Genomic DNA, 18540 nt, shown 5'->3' with positions numbered 1-18540 from the left:
AAAAAAACCAAAAAACAAAAAAAAACCATGGAGTTGAATTTGGAAAGGAATCTTGGAAAATGAATGTTTCAGTGCAACAATATATCATTCACATGCCCAGAAATTCAGCACTGCAGGGCTTCTGCTGGCAGAATCAGGTAACTCTGGGATGCATTCAGATTTGGTCTTGAATTCTTACATGTCTTGAGTAGGTTGAAAGTTGGTTTTTTTTTGTTGTTGGCAGTGACCTTTACGTAGAAGTGCCCAGGAGATATTCTTGGGATAGATGCCAACAGGTTTTCTGTCTTTTCCCTTCAGTTTTGTAAAAATGTAAATGAAAGGATTTCCCAGCACCGAGTTGTGGAGCTACCTGGGTATCCAAGTGACAGGAAGAGTTGGTTGTTAGGATGGTTGGGAAGGACTTCTTAGAGGAAGTGCACTTGAACAGAGACCTGAGTGATGAAAAGGGGTGATCTGGGTGAAAAAGAGGCCAAATAAAGGATCTGCTGGTGTCCAGGCCCTCAGCTTGGAAGTGGCTTGTTGGAGATGAGAGAGGGGCCAGTGTGGCTGGAGTGGAGTTAGCAAGGGGGAGAGTGGCGGCAGGTGCGGTTGGTCCTTGTGGAGTTGGAACGTGTGGGGCCCTGCTGAGTGGGAAGTTGTTTCTTGGCATTTCTTTACATTTCTCTGTTCTTATCCAGTGATTAAAAGAGCTGACCCTGAATTCTGAAGACTTGGGGAGTCCCTGTTTCCTAACAACAGAGAATTGGTTCTATAAGGAGAAATGTGAATAGTTCCACTGGCAAGAGAAGTAGAAACTAGATTACCAGAGTGGATATTTGGGCTCTAGTCCCAACCATGTCATAACCAGCTGTAGAACTTGGGCAACCCATTACCTCTTTGGGCTTCAATTTCCTTATCTATAACAAACATTTGGAGTAGCATGTCTCTAAAATCTCCTTTCTCACTAAAAGTCAATTATTATATATAGATTTCATTTTTGGTTTTATCCTTTTGTTTCTTTCAGACTTTTATCAGTGATCTTACAGTAAACCAAGTCCACTCACTAGTTCTGATTTCATTCTTTTCTCTATTCCTTTGCTTCTGGAGTAGCCAGTGAAGTATTTGGAGAAAAATGTCAGGAGGGAAAGAGAGAATTTCATAACTTTGCATAGTGTCCTCAACAGTGCCCATTTAACACATTGCCTGTTGCCCTGAAAGAATTCCCAATCACCACATGAGTCGACTGTGATAACCGAGACTTGTTCTCAGGCTAGTGATACATGGTTTAATGAAAAACTGCTACTGTCCTTACTGAGGAGGATTTATCCCATCAAAACGGCGTTTGAGAACCTGACAGTGGGATACTGTTGTTTGCATTTACTCTTTTTTTAAAATCTCATTTTGATTTATTGGAAGCTTATATTTCAATAAAAAATCTGCCCATCTTCCTGAAATTCAGTATCAATTATACAACTCTCTCATTGAAAAGTGTATCTAGGCCGGGCGCGGTGGCTTACGCCTGTAATTCCAGCACTTTGGGAGGCTGAGGTGGGTGGATCACTTGAGGCCAGGAGTTTGGGACCAGCTTGGCCAACATGGTGAAACCCCATCTCTACTAAATATACAAAAATTAGCCTGGCTGGTGGCGCGTGTCTGTACTCCCAGCTATTTGGGAGGTTGAGGTGGGAGAATCTCTTGAATTTGGGAAGCAGAGGTTGCAGTAAGCCGAGATCATGTCACTTCATTCCAGCCTGGGTGACAGAGTGAGACTCTCAAATAAAAGAAAAATATGTCTAAAAGAAATTAGCAAGACCAAGTATATTAACTTGTTTTTAGACTATTACCATGTCAACACTTCCTATTTTAAAATGCACTGTAAATCATGATTTACCCTTAGGATTAGCTTTGAGTATTTCATTATTTGTTTTGCTTCTGCCAAATGTAAAAGACTAAGCGGGCACACACTTATCCAAAATTAAAGTTAAGGAAAGCAAATAAACTCTCTAAAACAAACATTATTTAATATTTCAAACCAGCATTTCAAGCCATTTTCACTTGTTGAAAGAAGAAAGCACTTCTATTTTGTTCTCTAGTATTCACTCTGGCAGGCTAAACTAAACTTTTTAAAATTACTCCTTTTAATTGAGTACACAAATCATTTTCGTGTGACATGGCATTTGTGAAATTGATAATTCAGTCACATCAATTCATTTATTGAGATACATTCATTTCTAGAGATCTTTTGTTTTTGAGACAATCTTGCTCTGTTGCCCAGGCTGGAGTGCAGTGGCGCAATCTTGGCTCACTGCAACCTCTGCCTCCTACATTCATGCAATTCTCCTGCCTCAGCCTCCCGAGTAGCTGGGATTACAGGCACCTGTCACCACGTCCAGCTAATTTTTGTATTTTTTAGTAGAGACAGGGTTTCACCATATTGGCCAGGCTGGTCTTGAACTCCTGACCTCAGGTAATCTGCCTACCTCGGCCTCCCATAGTGCTGGGATTACACACATGAGCCACCGTGCCTGGCCTAGAGATCTGTCTTGAAGGGTTTTACTGACTCTATTAGTTACTGGAAGAGCCATCGGCTCTAGAGTTATAGGTGGCCATAGAGATAGAGTCTAACCTTTTCATTTATGGGGAGACTGAAGCCCAAAGTAAGATACTTCAGCAAAAAAATCATTTATTTATTTATTTTTATTATTTTTAGAGACAAAGTTTCACTGTGTTGGTCAGGCTGCTCTCAAACTCCTGTCCTCAAGTGATCTGCCCACCTCAGCCTCCCAAAGTGCTGGGATTACAGGCCTAAGCCACTGTGCCTGACCCCCTTTTTAAAATGAATGATATGTTAGGATCTTACATTAGGAGGAAGGCAAAACTGGGGAGCACCAGGGTTTGTGGTTTATAGTGAAAGTTAATTTCCTCTGTTTCTCAGGCAAGGACAGTTAACTTTTTTTTTTCCTTGAGGACAAACAACAAATGATTATTTTATAGAAATCAGACAATCCTGTTTTTCTTCTAAAATTTCATGCCAACAGTTTTACTTACTTTCTTCTTTGAAAAGAATGAGAGAGATTCTGACCTAAAATGGTCTCAGATGTGTACTGAAGATGCTAATATTGTATTGGTATGTCTTGCCAAGATTTAAGAGGGCATCTCAGGAAGATATTGTACACCACTCTACAATGGTGACTTGTTTTCGCCTTAGGGATGATAAAGTAGAAGGATAGATAAGAGGCTTAATTCAGCTCATTTCTTACACAGTAGAGAATTATGGATAGGACTTACAGACTTTTGCATAAAATAATATAACCAGGACCAGAATTACCAGGCCCTATAAGTTGTTCCTTATAGAAATGCTCAAGGCTCCTAGCTCACTATTTGTTGATAGTTTATGGTTATACCCCAAACTTAACAAGTGTTTATTGAGGGACTACGACCTGGGAACAAAGCCAGGGAACAAACTCCTCACGTCTAGGAGATTTAGGGTTGAGGGCTAAAGCTTGATTTTTCTCACCATGCAAGATATTCCTTGGTAATTCAGCAACAATATAGAAGACTTGGAATGGGATCCTAAACAAAAATGGGATTTAAAATTGTTATTAGATTTGTGAATGATATGTATTCTTTTGGGCAAGTAAGTCAGGTAACAGAAGTTCTTTTAGTGAATCAGTGCAGTAATGTGGTTAACTAAGTGACACTTACTAAGCCAGAAGTTAGTGTACTCATTATCTATCAGGAAGCAAATCATGGTCCATGTCTCCGAAAAGCAAATGGTCGTCTTTCATTAACTGGTTAAGCTTGGCTTTCAAGGCTCATTGTGATCTGGCTCCAGTACCCTTTCAACGACATTTTTCTTTATTCTTTTTTATATTTCCTTAGCTCCATCTGAATTAAGTATTCCTCAGACCCACTCATGCTGCCTCCACTGCCATCCTCCTTGCTTGGACCCCTTAGATCCACCTTTCCCCATTGACCCTGCTGCCCAGCTGAAGTGCCCCTTCCTGCTGTGCACAGATGTGTTTGTATCTGCCTGTCCCTCTGCCCCCATCACACTGTGAACTTCTTGAGGGCAAGTATTGTGTCTGACTCACATTTGAAGCCCTTTCATTACCTAGTGGTGCTTCCCAAATATAAGTTTATATGTGCTATTAGTCTTCACAGTTTGTGTAGTATTCATATATTATTTGTATTATTTATCTAATTTATTTATTTATTTATTTTTGAGACAGAGTCTTGCTCTGTCGCCCAGGCTAGGGTGCAGTGGCACGATCTCGGCTCACTGCAAGCTCTGCCTCCTGGGTTCATGCCATTCTCCTGCCTCAGCCTCCCTAGTAGCTGGGACTACAGGTGCCCACCACCACGCCCGGCTAATTTTTTTGTATTTTTTAGTAAAGACGGTGTTTCACCATGTTAGCCAAGATGGTCTTGACCTCCTGACCTCGTGATCCACCCGCCTGGCCCCTAATATTTTTCTTAAATCTACTCACTTAAAAAATGACTTTACCTCAACTTCCTAAACATGAAATCATGTTTTTAATTCCTGTAAAAATATATACATAAAGTATATCTTAAAACATTCTGGCCGGGCGCGGTGGCTCACGCCTGTAATCCCAGCACTTTGGGAGGCCGAGACGGGCGGATCACGAGGTCAGGAGATCGAGACCATCCTGGCTAACACAATGAAACCCCGTCTCTACTAAAAATACAAAAAAATTAGCCGGGCGAGGTGGCGGGCGCCTGTAGTCCCAGCTACTCGGGAGGCTGAGGCAGGAGAATGGCGTAAACCCGGGAGGCGGAGCTTGTAGTGAGCAGAGATCGCGCCACTGCACTCCAGCCTGGGCGACAGAGCGAGACTCCGTCTCAAAAAAAAAAAAAAAAAAAAAAAAAAACATTCTTAGTATCTCCACATGATTGACTGAGTAAAGTGCTTTATGCATTTAATAGCCATTCAGTTTCTGAGCAATGAATAGAAAATGTGCAAAACATAACATGAGAACTTCTTTTCCCTGTTTGCTTAGTAACTTCACGCTTATTAACCTAGAGATAAAATGAGGAAGGTGCGGCTAGAAAAGACTGAGCAAGCCTGTAAGCCAAGCCATTCATTCCTGTCTGTGAAGCATTTAGGTGTTAGATATTACTAATTACCTCTTATGCATTGCAAACTGCTGGGCTAGAGGGGCCTATGGAACAATAAATTCTGTTGACAGCAGAGTCCCTGCTGACTTACTGAGCATCTGCTGAAACTCCAGAAATTGTGTAAGTGGACCCCTTCCCTACAAAAGATTCAGAAAGCAGCACACTATACATGGGACACATCCTAGAGAAAGGGGTGTGATAAGTATGTGTACATATCACATGGTTGTAGTTGTATTTTCTCAGTGTTCCTGTTTGGGGCAGTTTAAGTTACAGATTTCTCACTACCACTAAGTGTTTTTTAGGACTGCATTGTGTACTGCCAACATAACAGAGGTCTGAGGGATTTTTCTATAAATTTGCTAATGGGAACTATATATTTTTTAACCTAATTTTTGAGGATATTGTAAGATTACTCAGGTAGACCAATCTGAGTTTCTTTAAAAAGAACAAGTTCTATATATTCAAGCTGTAGTTAACATAGTTAATAATTAATCATACTAATAAATATTGAAGGCTTTTATAAATCCATGAAGAGATTTCTGTTTTAGTTACTATACTCTATAGTTGCTGCTTCTATATAGTGTAGAAATAGTGCGCTGTAGTTTCTTATTTATTATGTAAACTGTAGTATAGATTTAGGGTAGCAGATCAGAGACTAGAACAGGTGATTCTTTTCATTTAGTATTTAATAAAGTTTAGAGAATTTTTTTTCTTAAATCTGTAGGAATCAGTCTATGTAAGTTGAGCATGGGATAAAGTCTATTTAGGGTTTTATGAGAAAAAATCACCCACTCTTTTTTTTTTTTTTTAAATCCAGGATTGGGATCAACAGTTGTTCTAGCATGGGCAGGGTAACTTGATATAATGGCATACATTTTTACCCTGGTCTGCTCTTAGAGCAAATTTGAAATGGTTGTTTTGGAAAATGTGCTATGAATTTCTCTCCAGACCTTTGCACCAGGGCAGGCGGTCCAGCCTAGCAAATCCTTGGCACTCAATGCGCATCTTTCATAACAGAACTTTGATGCTGAGACTCAGTGTCTTGAAATCAGCACAACAAAATGGTGCCTGAGGAGCAGTGTTTACTTTGATCATTCTTCAACTTCTGTGCCCCAGCCTTTCACGGAGCACAAATTGCTTTACCAGAGTTATGGTGCTGAAGCCCACAACTGTTTTTGTAGTCTGGTTGCTGTGGTGATCCTTAGCCTTCCATGAAACTCCCATCTCTAGGGAAATAGAAACCTTTGCAGCTGTCTTGGCCTTTTTGGTTTTGTATCTGGTGGAGGTCTTCACCGAGCTTGTTGAAGCCTGAGAGTGATCGGTTTGTGTCACAGTAAAATACACGCATGGAAACAGGGTATCCCCTTCAGGATGTGTTGTATTAAAAAAAGAAAACAAACAAACGAAAAAAAAACAGCTCCCTTATTCTTCTCTCCAATTGTATGGGGCCTTTGAAGTATCTCCAAGTCTGGCTAGAATGAAGTGAGCCTTGGAGATGTTGTTGGTCATGATAGTGCTATGAGTAAGCTTTGGGAGCGTGACTCAGGAAGTGGGGTTGCCAGGTGGGGAAGAAAGAGAGTGGGGGCAAAGGGGAAGCTTAACAGGGCCTGTGTGTGCCCAGAGAGAAGTTGGTTTAGGAAGAGGATGTGAGCCGAGTCCAACGTTGCCAACAGCTTGATGTTTAGAGGACTATGAGGAAACCCTTTTTGACTTGAAGCCTCAGTGGAGGATGGTATAGACAAGAGCTTCTTTCCATAGGAACCAAGGGAATGGAGAATAGCAGCTGTGGTTTTAGTGGGCAGAAGTAATAATAGCTAACACTTAGAGAGTGCTTACCAGATGCCAGTCACTGTTCTAAGTGCTTTCGACAAATGACAGATTTAACATCTGATGAAATAGATACAATTATTATCCCCATGTTACAATTGATGAAACTGATGCGAGTAGAGTCTTAATATCCCTCAGGGCCCTAGCGTGGGTAGGTGGAGAGCTGAGATTCCAACCTAATACCTGACTCTGAGTCGCTGTTCTTAACCACCAGGTCAAACTGCCTGTAATTTAGAAAGGAAGGCAGAGTGACCCAAAGGATTGGGTTACAGGAGATGTGGCCAACTTAGAAGAAAATGTAGATCTTGGAAGACATTGAATTATGCTTTAAAATGTGTGTGTTAATTCATGTATTAGTCCATTCTCACATTGCCATAAATTAATACCCAGACTGGGTAATTTATAAAGAAAAGAGGTTTAATTGACTCACGGTTCTGCAGGCAGTACAGGAAACATAGCAGCTTCTGGGGAGGCCTCAGGAAACTTTCAATCATGGCAGAGGTGAAGGGGAAGCAGGCACGTCTTACATGGATGGAGCAGGAGGAAGAGATAGTGAAGGGCAAGGTGCTAAACATTTTAAACAGCCAGATCTGGTAAGAACTCTGTCATGAGAAAGCGCTAGGAGAATGGCGCTAAACCATTCATGAGAAACCACCCCCATAATCCAATCACCTCCCATCAGGCCCCACCTCCAACATTGGGGATTATAGTTTGACATGAGATTTGGATGGGCACACAGATCCAAAACATATCAGTTCCTTCCTTCCTTCCTTCATTCATTCATTCATCACCAAATATTACTGTAATTCCTGTAAGTGCCAGATATTGCACTAGGTTCTAAGGTGATAAAAATACAAGTCCCACCGCATCCTCTGAGATAGTTTGTGTGTACAAAGTTAATACAAGGATCAGATTCTGGATGCTCTAAGAGATGGGTCAACAGGATATAGGTCAGTAACATCCTCTGGACACAAAGTCTTTCTTTCTTTCTTCCTTTTCTTTTTTTTTTTTTGAGATGGAGTTTCGCTCTTGTTGCCCAGGCTGGAGTGCAATGGCACAATCTTGGCTCAACGCAACTTCCGCCTCCTGGGTTCAAGGGATTCTCCTGCCTCGGCCTCCCGAGTAGCTGGGATTATAGGCATGTGCCACCACACTCGGCTCATTTTGTATTTTTAACAGAGACAGGGTTTCTCCATGTTGGCCAGGCTGGTCTTGAACTCCTGACCTCAGGTGATCCTCCTGCCTTGGCCTCCCAAAGTGTTGGGATTACAGGCGTGAGCCACTGTGCCCGACCAACACAAAGTCTTCTTAAAGAGCATGGCTTTTTTTTTTTTTTCTGTGATCCAATGTGAAAATACAAAACAGTAATTAATGCATTTCTCCCTGCTTCCAGAAAGAATTGAGAAGTTTACTTTGCTGAGTTTGTATATATTTTCCAGCAGTGAAATAGTTCCTGCCTCTTACTACTATAGAGCAGCTTCCCATTCTCCTCTGTGCCCCAAGGCTGACACCCAAGATTAAAGATGGGGGTGGGTAGGTAGGGGGAGAGAGAGACAGACAGGTAGAGACATTCATTCTACTTCAGCACTGTCATTTTCTAGCCTTCTGACTTTGGCAAGAACACCAGTTTCTTTACCTTTAAGATGGGATTAATTAGATAATTATGCAGAGCACTTCCTTTTGATGAGAGCAGCACTCTCAGCAGGAGCCATGGATCTACCTATTGTCTTTCCTTAGGAGATGATATGATGATGATGGTTTTCACTATTGCTGCCACCACTGTTTGTAACAATAATCCAAGTGTGGTGTTTTTGAATGTTCATATCTTAGTAATTACTTCTCTCTAGATTTCTGCTAGCAAGGTAACACTGTACTCCTAAAGAATTCCTTACCAGCTTCAGGTTAATATACTTTCTAAGATTGTACTTTAGCCCAGGGGAATCCAAATACCATCCTTGGATGCTGAGAGCATCTTAAATCGCTACCTGAATCAACTGCATTTTGTGGGGTTTTTTGTTTGTTTTTGCTGTTACAAATTAACTAACTTTAAGATGCTGCTTAAACAGAAATCCTTATTGAGATCTTACCGCCATTATAGTTCATTGCCCAATGTGCGTGGCAAGTCAATACACTGAGACACCAGATTGCAGCAGAGAAAGAGGTTCAATTGTACAGCTGCTGAACTGGGGGAAACTCAAATCCATCTCCCACAGGAGTTTGGAGTTGGAATTTTTAAGGGTTTTGGAGTGGGCTGAAGTATGGAGAATGTTGATGGGTCGAAGAGTGCAGGGTAAAGTCATGGGACAGGGAGATAAAGAAACGGTGTTCTCATGCTGATTTGGTGGTTCCTTTGTGGGGGTCTTTAAACTGGTTGGTGTCAGCTGTCCCGTTGGAATTCAGGATTTGCTCCTGCAATTCTCTAACACAGCCCTTAGGATTCTAACATCGGACATCCTATCTATCTATAGGAGTGATGGGGATGCAAATAGTGAGAATCTAGTGCATGTGACTTTTGGTTACAAGAAAGTAGGTCAAACAGCAGCATGTTAATGCTTAATTATAACTCTATTTTCTGTCCAGAATTCTTGTTAACCCAGTGACGACAGCTTCATCTATGACTGCGTGTAGCAGATGGAATGATTACTCCAGTACCCAGATTTTGTGGGAACTGAGTTCCTGCTATGCTTATTTTGTAAATCAGCTTCTCATGATCACTCCAGTGATTCTCTTTATTATGCAGTTTGATACACCACAGTACTGACACACAGGCCATTCTAAGATTCTGTTGTTGGTAAAGACATATACATGTCAGAATACTGGCTTACTAAACAGGTAAGTAGCAAAGCTAATTTGAAGCCCATTATAAAATGTAGAAATTAGGCCAGGTACTGTGTGGCTCACACCTGTAATCCCAGCACTTTGAGAGGCTGAGGTAGGAGGATTGCTTGGGACCAGGATTTGAGATCAGCTTGGGCAACATAGCAAGACCCTGTCTCTACCAAAAAGAAAAAAAAATTAGCCGGGCATGGTGGTTTATGCCTGTGGCTATAGCTACTTGGGAGGCCAAGACAGGAGATTGCTTGAGGAGTTGAAGGTTACGGTGAGCTCTAATTGTGCAACTGCACTCCAGTCTGGGTGACAGAGTGAGATCTTGTCTCCAAAAAGGAGAACTTGAGGGGAAATACATTTGTATAGTAAATGGTTATATGGGGCTTTGGTTACATATTAGTGTTAAAAACAAAAATAAAGTGATCTGAATGGATGTATTTATTAAATGTGACGGGGAATATATATATAAATCAAACTTTCCCCCCATTTTAATCAATGTGCAAATATTGGGTTTCTTCAGTTTGCCTAGAATTTTAATTTCTAACCATTCTAACACACTTAATTGCCTACATGAAAACCCATGTAAATTTCTGTGCCTCTAAAAGATAGTGAAACATTTGCTCAGAATATTTTACCTTTGTTGTCTATCCCTAAAGAAGAAAACACACTCCAAAGGTTTTTTACATTTTACGTGTTTTTATTTGCATAACTGTTTAAGATAACAAATATTTTCTATTTTCTTTTCTTTGCCTTGTGTGGTTCCCATGGATGGCCTGAGTGCCATTCTACGCTGTCTTACACACAGAGAGGATGACGATTAGGGTGGCTTGTCCCACAAAACCTGGGTGTGGCCTTGACATCCTGTCCAGCATACCTTCCAGGAAGCATCCCCATCTTTTGTTTCAGTAGCTGGAATCTGCTTTTCTTGACTATGTGTTAATGTTCTGTTTACTATGTATACCCTGACCCCCTTTTTCTGGTCAGAAAAACAGGACAATATGACTCTGTAATTATTATTCTAGTCACATTTCATTAATAACTTTTGTTCGTTCCTTCTTTTATTCCTTCTTTCAGAGAACTTATTGACTGCCTACTAAATGTCTGGCCCTGTGCTAGGCCTAAGGATACAGAAATGAGTGTGACTCAGTTTCTGCCCCTGGAGAATGACCTGAGGAATTTACACAGTGGCAGGGGAGACAAACATCCAAACCAGGGCGTCCGATCTTTTGGCTTCTCTGGGCCACATTGGAAGAAGAATTGTCTCGGCCTATACATGAAGTACATGAACAGTAATGATAACTCATGAATGAAAAGGAAAAAAATCACAAAAGAAATCTCATAATGTTTTGAGAAAGTTTACAAATTTGTGTTGGGCCTCATTCAAAGCCATCCTGGGCAGCATGTGGCCATGGGTTGGACAAGCTTGATCTAAACAGATCATTATAGTGCCAGGCAGAGGTAGAAACACCAGTGCTGTCTGAGAGAGCTCCAGCTTTGTCTGAGGGAGGGGGAAAGATTTTACTAGAGATGGCATTGTGAGCTGGACCCACAAGTCCATCTGGAGCACTGTGGTGCACTTTAGGCCAGAATCCTGCAAGGCTGCAATGTGTTAGTGATGTATACAGTACACTGTTCACACAACCTATCTTAATGCCAAAGAATGATAGAAAAGTGCCTGTCTGTGTCCTCAGACTTGCATCAGTAGTGGCCTGCTGAGGGCACTAGCAGCGTTCCTCCACTGGAACCACCCACACATCAGGGTCTCCACTCTGCCTGCCTCTCTTCCCTGCAGCCGGGGGAGCTGTGGCTGCTCTGGGAAGGAAGGGCCTGGGTCTCTGGAATCTCCTTGCAACGGCTCCCAGGACCCCTTTAGAAGGTCATGACCTGTAGTTTCATAAATACTCCTCTGTTTATATGAGCTCTTGCCCCTCCACCCCCAACCCAAATTTAGTTCCCAGTATTTTTCCAGGGCATACAAAATATGGAGCGGAGCTTATTTCTGCATCCCACTTCAGACTTTCATTTTAGTTTTTTTTTTTTTTTTTTTTTTTTTTTTTTGTCTCTTTTGTGGTTATATTAGATTATTTTCAGAGGCTCTCAGGGAATCCTGGATCATGTCCTTGTTGGGGGGAGGGGCGATGAATCCTGAAATGAACTGCCAGTGTCCGTCTCAGCACATTAAGTGGTTTCAAGACAAAACCATTGGGAAAGAGCTTGATACCATTTGACCAAGGAGAATGGTCAGTTGAGTGCCCCAGGTCAGGATGGGGACCCTGGGTGTGTGTGTAGGGGAATGTGTGTATGTCAAGATTTCTTGAATTCAGCACCAACTGATTAATATTCCTCTAGAAATTCAGAGAAATATAAAGAAAAAAAAAAGGAAACATTTAAAAGCTCCAAATCCAGTTCTCTAAAAATATTTTGAGGGAATCTTTTTATACCAATTCCCAAATGGTGAAGGACAAGCAATGGTGAATAAAATATCAGCTGTAGGGGTTCTGTAGACCAGAATATACTAAATACTGCAGCAGCAACTAAATAAATACTGTTCCCACCCCTAGCAGTCAGTTGCACATTTTAGATCCATCTGGGGTCAGGTTTGAGTTCCTAAAAGTCATATTGCCCAAATGTCAGTGAAATTTGAGTTCAGTGGTAGGACCCTAGTGTCCTGAAATAGGTTTATGCCTTTCCATTTGTGCATGCAAAGTGTGGGTGCTGGGAGACCCAGATTCAGGATGTTTTCAGTTACTACTAACATTGTTGCCAAGTGGATATCTCCTTACCCCTGAAGAGGGGACAGATGATGGCTATATACAGACCAGCATGTGATTTTATGGGTCTTGGTTGTAGGCACGCTGTTGGAGTTCTTTTCTTATCTTAGTGTAAACTGATTATTGAATCATCCATTTCAGAGAATTATTTGGTCTGGTTTTAGATAATAAGAGTTTCCCTGGTAGTGTTTTGGATGACTTCATTGCTTCACAGGTCCACAGGGGCTGTTCTAAGAATCAGAAATGTTGAAATGGACCTCACTGACACGTTAGCAAAATTGGACAGCTGTTAGACTAGCGTATCAGTTGCTTGCTTACTTTGCTTTTTCGTTTGTTTTAATGAACCCCTGAAGTAGGGGGTCTAACTAATACATATTCTGAAATCTCTATGGTAGAAATGCCTTGCGTCTGTATTATGAATCTTGGGAAATTCAAAACAATTTTCATAAGGAATCTTTCCATAAAGTAAGTAGGGTTTCCCCCAGTAATTTACAGAGTTTGAGACAATAGATAGTTTTTGCTTATCAAAGATAATCTTTAGAGAACTGAGAAGCCTTCACTATAACAAGGTCCAGAAAAGATTGTCCTTGTTATTTTCTGCTGATAATGTGAGCAAGGACATGCTTCCCAAGTGGGAGATAGGGAGGTGGTCTTTCTACTACTCAAAGGCTTTGTGCTCCTTAGAGTTGTCCTTGACTTTGGTCCAAGTTGTGTTCAGATTCCCCAGAAAAACACCCAGAAGATCTGCTTTGAATTTCTTTATAAAATTATATGTTCGTTGCGTTGCACAGATAACCGCAGAAGACCTAGTATGAATAGATGTTGTAGAACAGGTTAGACCAATGAGCTCTTTTCCATTTAGGGGAAGAATCAGCAATGTATGAGGGATGGTGTTACATAAGGGATGTGGCAGATCAGATTTGCTTGCATTTTCTCACACCATAAGGAATACCGAATATCCAGCACTGTTTGAGACCAGCATGGTTAGAACAGGAACTCTTGGATTAGGCTTCATGGACCAGTTGTGGTCAAAGTATGGGTTCCACCAGAAACTACATGTTAAAGTTTTTTTAGTTTTGAGTCTTCATCTATTAGTTCTTCTCCTGAAAGGATGACATCTTAAGACCAGAGGTGTAATTTGTAGTTTAATTAGATGGAGCCATTTTGTTACCGTTGTTGCTGTTAGAATTTTCTTACTCTTTTACAATGGGGTTCTTCACCTGGGTTGATGGGTGCTTAACCTGGAGTTCATGGGCCCTGCAATGAATGTAATTCCCTGACATTGTCTGCAAAAGTTTGTGTGATGTGGATGTTTTTTGTTTGGTTTGGTTTGATAAAGAGAGAGTTCATACATGCATTAAGTTCTCAAATGCTCCATGACTCCCAAAGATTTACAAAGAAGCCAGTGGTTTCGAGACTGGTCATTGCTGCTTCCTTTGAGCTGCATCCCCTTTAGCTTACCAGCCTTCACAGCTCGCATGGTCCCAGTGTTCGATTCGTTATTACTTATGAACCCATAGACAAAGATGTTAACCTGTATTTTTATGTGTAAATTTGACTTAGGATTGATGGTCAACTCTTTAAACTACTGTTTGGATTTCCAAGCTGGAGATTGCTGGATACTCTTTGTATCGTTTCTTCACGGGATATTTATTTGCTGTAGTCTACCTCCGCTCGGCCTTTAGACCATGAGCACTGGAGAATGTAACCACAAAAGCTTCAGGATGTTCTTATATTTGTAACTGTAGTCTACCCTGAGCTATAATTGATCCGAAGGAGGATTTTCTTTTCTTTTCTTTTTTTTTTTTTCCAACCTGGGAGAAATTGGGCAACTTAGCCAGGAATTCTTTGAGATACTGCAGTGTGTTCTCTCTGGAAGCTTTTATACCATCGTTCTTTTGTTAGTTGTTTTGGTTGTCCTTTATCTTCCCTTCAGCAACATTTACTCAAGCAGGGGAAGCCTAGAAAAGACAGGCTGCTGAGAGATTAGGTGAGCGGGTGCTTGCAGGACTCTTTGTCCCTGCCAAATGATCTTTTAAAGAAACTATTGGGTATTTTTCTTTGAATTTCCCAATTGTAGTGTGAATTCTTCTTTGCCAAATGGCTTTTGGGGCTCTGCCTGGACCCCGTGTGCCAGAGTCAGAGATTCATCTTGGCCAGACACTGCCACATATTGAAGAGGGAGCTGTTTCCAGGAAAGCTGAGGGCTGTGGCTCCTAGAAATCTTTCCTTGATTATATGAGCCAGGCCTCAGCACTTTTGACCATCTGGAAAATTTTGGACCTGAGCACCAATATCTGTCTCATAGATCTTTTTCTTCTCATTTCATGAGCTTTTATAAAAAATTCTTGTTCATTTGAGACACATGCTTATTAGTATTTTGTAGTATATATTTGACCCAAACTTCTGCTTATCTATGAGCTCTAAGAAGAATTGTATGCCTAAGTACTGCAAAGAAAATCAGAAGAAGAAGAGTTGATGCAGCCCCTGCAGATATACATTACTATTCTTTGTGTCATTATGGTACTCAGTAAATAGTCTTGGAATAAATAGAGAAACCTTTTACTGATACATGCTATTAGTGACAGTCAGAGTGTTGCTTTGCAGTTTTCAGGTACTCTGGAACAAATGATGATTTCATCCCTCCTTCATTCTCCATAGTGTGTGTGTCTCTTTGTTCAGTACAGTTTGAATCTTTGCTTCTGCTGTTTCTATAGCATCTCTTCTTCTTCTCAGTGGCTATCAGTCTGTTTATTTCGAGAGGCGGACAGCATCTCCAAAGTGTGCTGTGAGGTAGAGTCTTTACAACCAAGGAGCACATTACTTTGCTGTAGCTGTACTTGACGTCACTGTTCATCTAGTATTTTGATTTAGCACTATGCTTATGCCAAATATAAAAATGATCCTAGCTGTGTACAGAAATAGCTCATGGCAGTTAGATTGTTGCTTTTTTTTTAAATTTTTTTTAATTTTTTTTGCAAATTATCCAGCTAAATTCCTTTGTACCTTTTTTTCTCCTTTAGGTAACATATAAATATATGAATTTGCTGTGATAAATCAAATATTGTTGTGTATGCTTACTTCCCAGCCTTTTGGCTAAGATCAAGTGTATTATCGTGTATATGTTAAGCACAGTTTTTTGTTTTTGTTTTTGTTTTTGAAACAGAGTCTCACTCTGTAGCCCAGGCTGGAGTGCATTGGCACGATCTGGGCTCACTGCAACCTCCACTTCCTGGGTTCAAGCGATTCTTGTGTCTCAGCCACCTGAGTATCAGGTGCCTGCTACCATGCCCGGCTAATTTATTTTTGTATTTTTAGTAGAGATGGGGTTTCTCCAGGCTGGCCAGGTTGGTCTCAAACTCCTGGCCTACAGTCCATTTTGGAAATTAAGACATGCATACTCAAGTTAGTGAACAAGATGATGCAAGTTATTCATAGAATATTTTTGTGGCATCGAAAAGCAGAGAATTAAAACATTATTTTGACATTTATTGAGTGCCTACCATGTGCAAAAACCTGGGTTTTGAAAGATAATGAAAGTTGAGTGTCTTATTTATCAATGACCTGAGAGTATACTATGATAAGTGACATTGGTCATAAGTGGTCCCTGCAAAAAAAGGTAGAAGTATGTTGAGATCACAGTTGGCTGACAGCCACTGGGAAAATGTGAAGTAGTCCAGCATTTAGTACCTGATGGTTGTACAGACTCAGATTGTGGATCTAGACCATGTCATCCTCATGAAAATTCTAGCTGAGATGTACTATTATTCCCAGTGCGTCACTCAGTCTGTGTCTTTCTAGCCTAAGTCCTTTTTTGGCCTGTCCCTCCCTTATTACTTTATGGTTATCTTTGATGAGTTCACTCTGTTTAAATATGTGATGCTTGGGTCTTGCCTCCCCGCTGTGTATGGAAAGCCAGTATGGACAGACTGTATGAAAGTATCTAGTCAATATTTCCTTATATATCCTTTTGTTCTCCTATGTTCATGTTGCCCTGGGTTCATGTGTGCCGAGAGGACTTGGTTGAGTCCATGGCTTGCAGCTCCATTCACAGGTGCTTTTTGGTGATGTTCGTGACAACGGTGGTGACCTGCAGTAGTCCTTGATCTGCTGTCAAAATTGGCTAGAGTTTTTGTATCCATTCCATGATTTTCTTCCCTGTTTTTTTTTTTTTTTTTTTTTTTGACAGGGGTTGTATACAATCATTCTTTATTCTGTGTGTCCTTTGTGCTTCATTTCTTTGGAAAAGCCCTTCGAGCTAAAAGCTGAGACAGCGAAAGCCCTGGCAGCCTCCCTTGGCAGCCCCTTTCTCTCAGCTTTTGACACTTTTCTTTGGCAGAACCCATTTCACTTTATGGAGGTTGGAGCTTACCTGGAGGAGAAGAAAGTCGTTTCTCTGGAGATCCAGAGGGATGACCCCACCCCCAGGGGATTTTGTTTTCCAGTTTTCACCTTAGTCATTTGACCTACAGCTTAAAGCAGGCCTAAGGGAAGGTAACTTTTATTCCACCTTTGCTGACTTTTCGGCAGAAAAAAATGTGTTCTGTTTATTTGTTCTTTGACGGGGAGCTAATTCATGCTTTTGTTGAGATTAGTGTGGTTGACCCATGTGAAGTAGCCATTTTGTAGTAAAAAATGGTCAAATATTGGCAATGTCATCTGGTTCAACTTAATGTATCTTAGTCATAGGATCTGAGCTGGATTATAGGTTGTTTCTGTTGATAGTGAGTTGCAAAAAAGTATTCCAGAGGCTGCTCTGAGTGATTTTCATGTAAAGCCAGGGCTAAGATTTCTACCCTCTTTCTGTTGCTTCCTAGGTCACACTTCACCTGAATCCCATCTCCTCAGTCCACATCCACCACAAGCCTGTCGTGTTCCTGCTCAACTCCCCACACCCCCTGGTGTGGCATCTGAAGACAGAGAGACTTGCCACTGGGGTCTCCAGACTGTTTTTGGTAAGTGCTTAAACCTCCCCCAAACTGATCTTTAGCACAAGGGTATAATAGTCCTTAAACTTTGCCAAACTTTTAATAACGGCTTACTTTCATTGAAATAATGCCAGAGTCCAAAGAGTGTTAAATTTGGAGGATGCGCTTAATGATATTTGGATGACATAGATAAGCATTCACAGAAAGCAGACACACCTGCCCATCTTCTGTGGGCAGAGCCGGGGTCTAGTGCGCACATTAGAGCAGGATCTGTCGTCATACTCTGTGTGGCCTGAGGTTTGGTTTCAGCTCTGAAACCCCACTTGTGGCATCAGGAGCACTGTAAATATTGTAACTGGCTACCGGGTGTGTGGTCCCTGACCACAAAATAAATATGCATGAACCCATACTATTTGTATATAACACAGGCCTGATTCCTGATCTGAGGATCTGTTTGTTGAGAAAGTGACACAGTGAGCTCCAAAATGAAGTCATTTGTATTTTATTAAAAAAACAAGCTGGAACCCAGCTCTTGTGGAAAGATCCAAATATTACCTACTATTTGTAAATCATGTCCCTTTGAGTTTGCCAGAACATTCAAGTTTGCTAGTTGTGGAGAAATAGATGGGTTGTTTGGATGGAATTTTTTTGGTATGATATCATGTCTGATGATGAGCAATACTGCAACTTGGTAGTGGTAACTCACATTTGTCTATTGCGAGAGCTGCAGGCTAATGTCCTAACTGCAGCGCCTGAGGCCTTAAACCTCTCTTGCCCACAAGCATCCAAAACAAGTGGAGTCCCCAGTTAATAGTTTTCCTCTTGCCTCATGAATAAACTTTGCCCAGTTAATGACTCCCAATCCAGCTCTGTAGTTTCTTTCCCCTGTATTTGAAGAGTACTTCTAAAAACTCAAAGGTTCTTGTTGGATAATGTAAGAATCCATAGTCAATACAATTATTATAATAAGTACATTAATGAGTAAAAGGGAGAAAAGAAAAAGCTCATCTTTGTAGTAAAATGCCAGCTAGTAAATATAGAAGGAGCAAAGGAGTTAGAAAATGATC

The 18540-nt window shown here is 41.0% G+C and overlaps 1 protein-coding gene and 1 pseudogene across 2 annotated transcripts in view; both read left to right on the top strand.

Annotated features, from left to right (window-relative positions):
* TGFBR3 (transforming growth factor beta receptor 3) overlaps positions 1–18540 on the top strand; it is a 207236-nt gene that overhangs the window by 111303 nt on the left and 77393 nt on the right. For both annotated transcript variants that reach the window (XM_050777229.1, XM_050777302.1), the window contains exon 4: positions 17363–17500. In XM_050777229.1, the coding sequence (XP_050633186.1) occupies positions 17363–17500 (138 nt within the window). The remainder of the gene's footprint in view (positions 1–17362; positions 17501–18540) is intronic.
* On the top strand, positions 15622–15777 carry LOC126944292 (uncharacterized; annotated as a pseudogene).

The sequence above is a fragment of the Macaca thibetana genome, chromosome 1 (assembly GCF_024542745.1).
Source record: "Macaca thibetana thibetana isolate TM-01 chromosome 1, ASM2454274v1, whole genome shotgun sequence".
In the NCBI taxonomy this organism is placed as follows: Eukaryota; Metazoa; Chordata; class Mammalia; order Primates; family Cercopithecidae; genus Macaca; species Macaca thibetana.
Note: the sequence above shows the minus strand (reverse complement) of the source record. Positions and strands in the feature narration are given on the sequence as shown.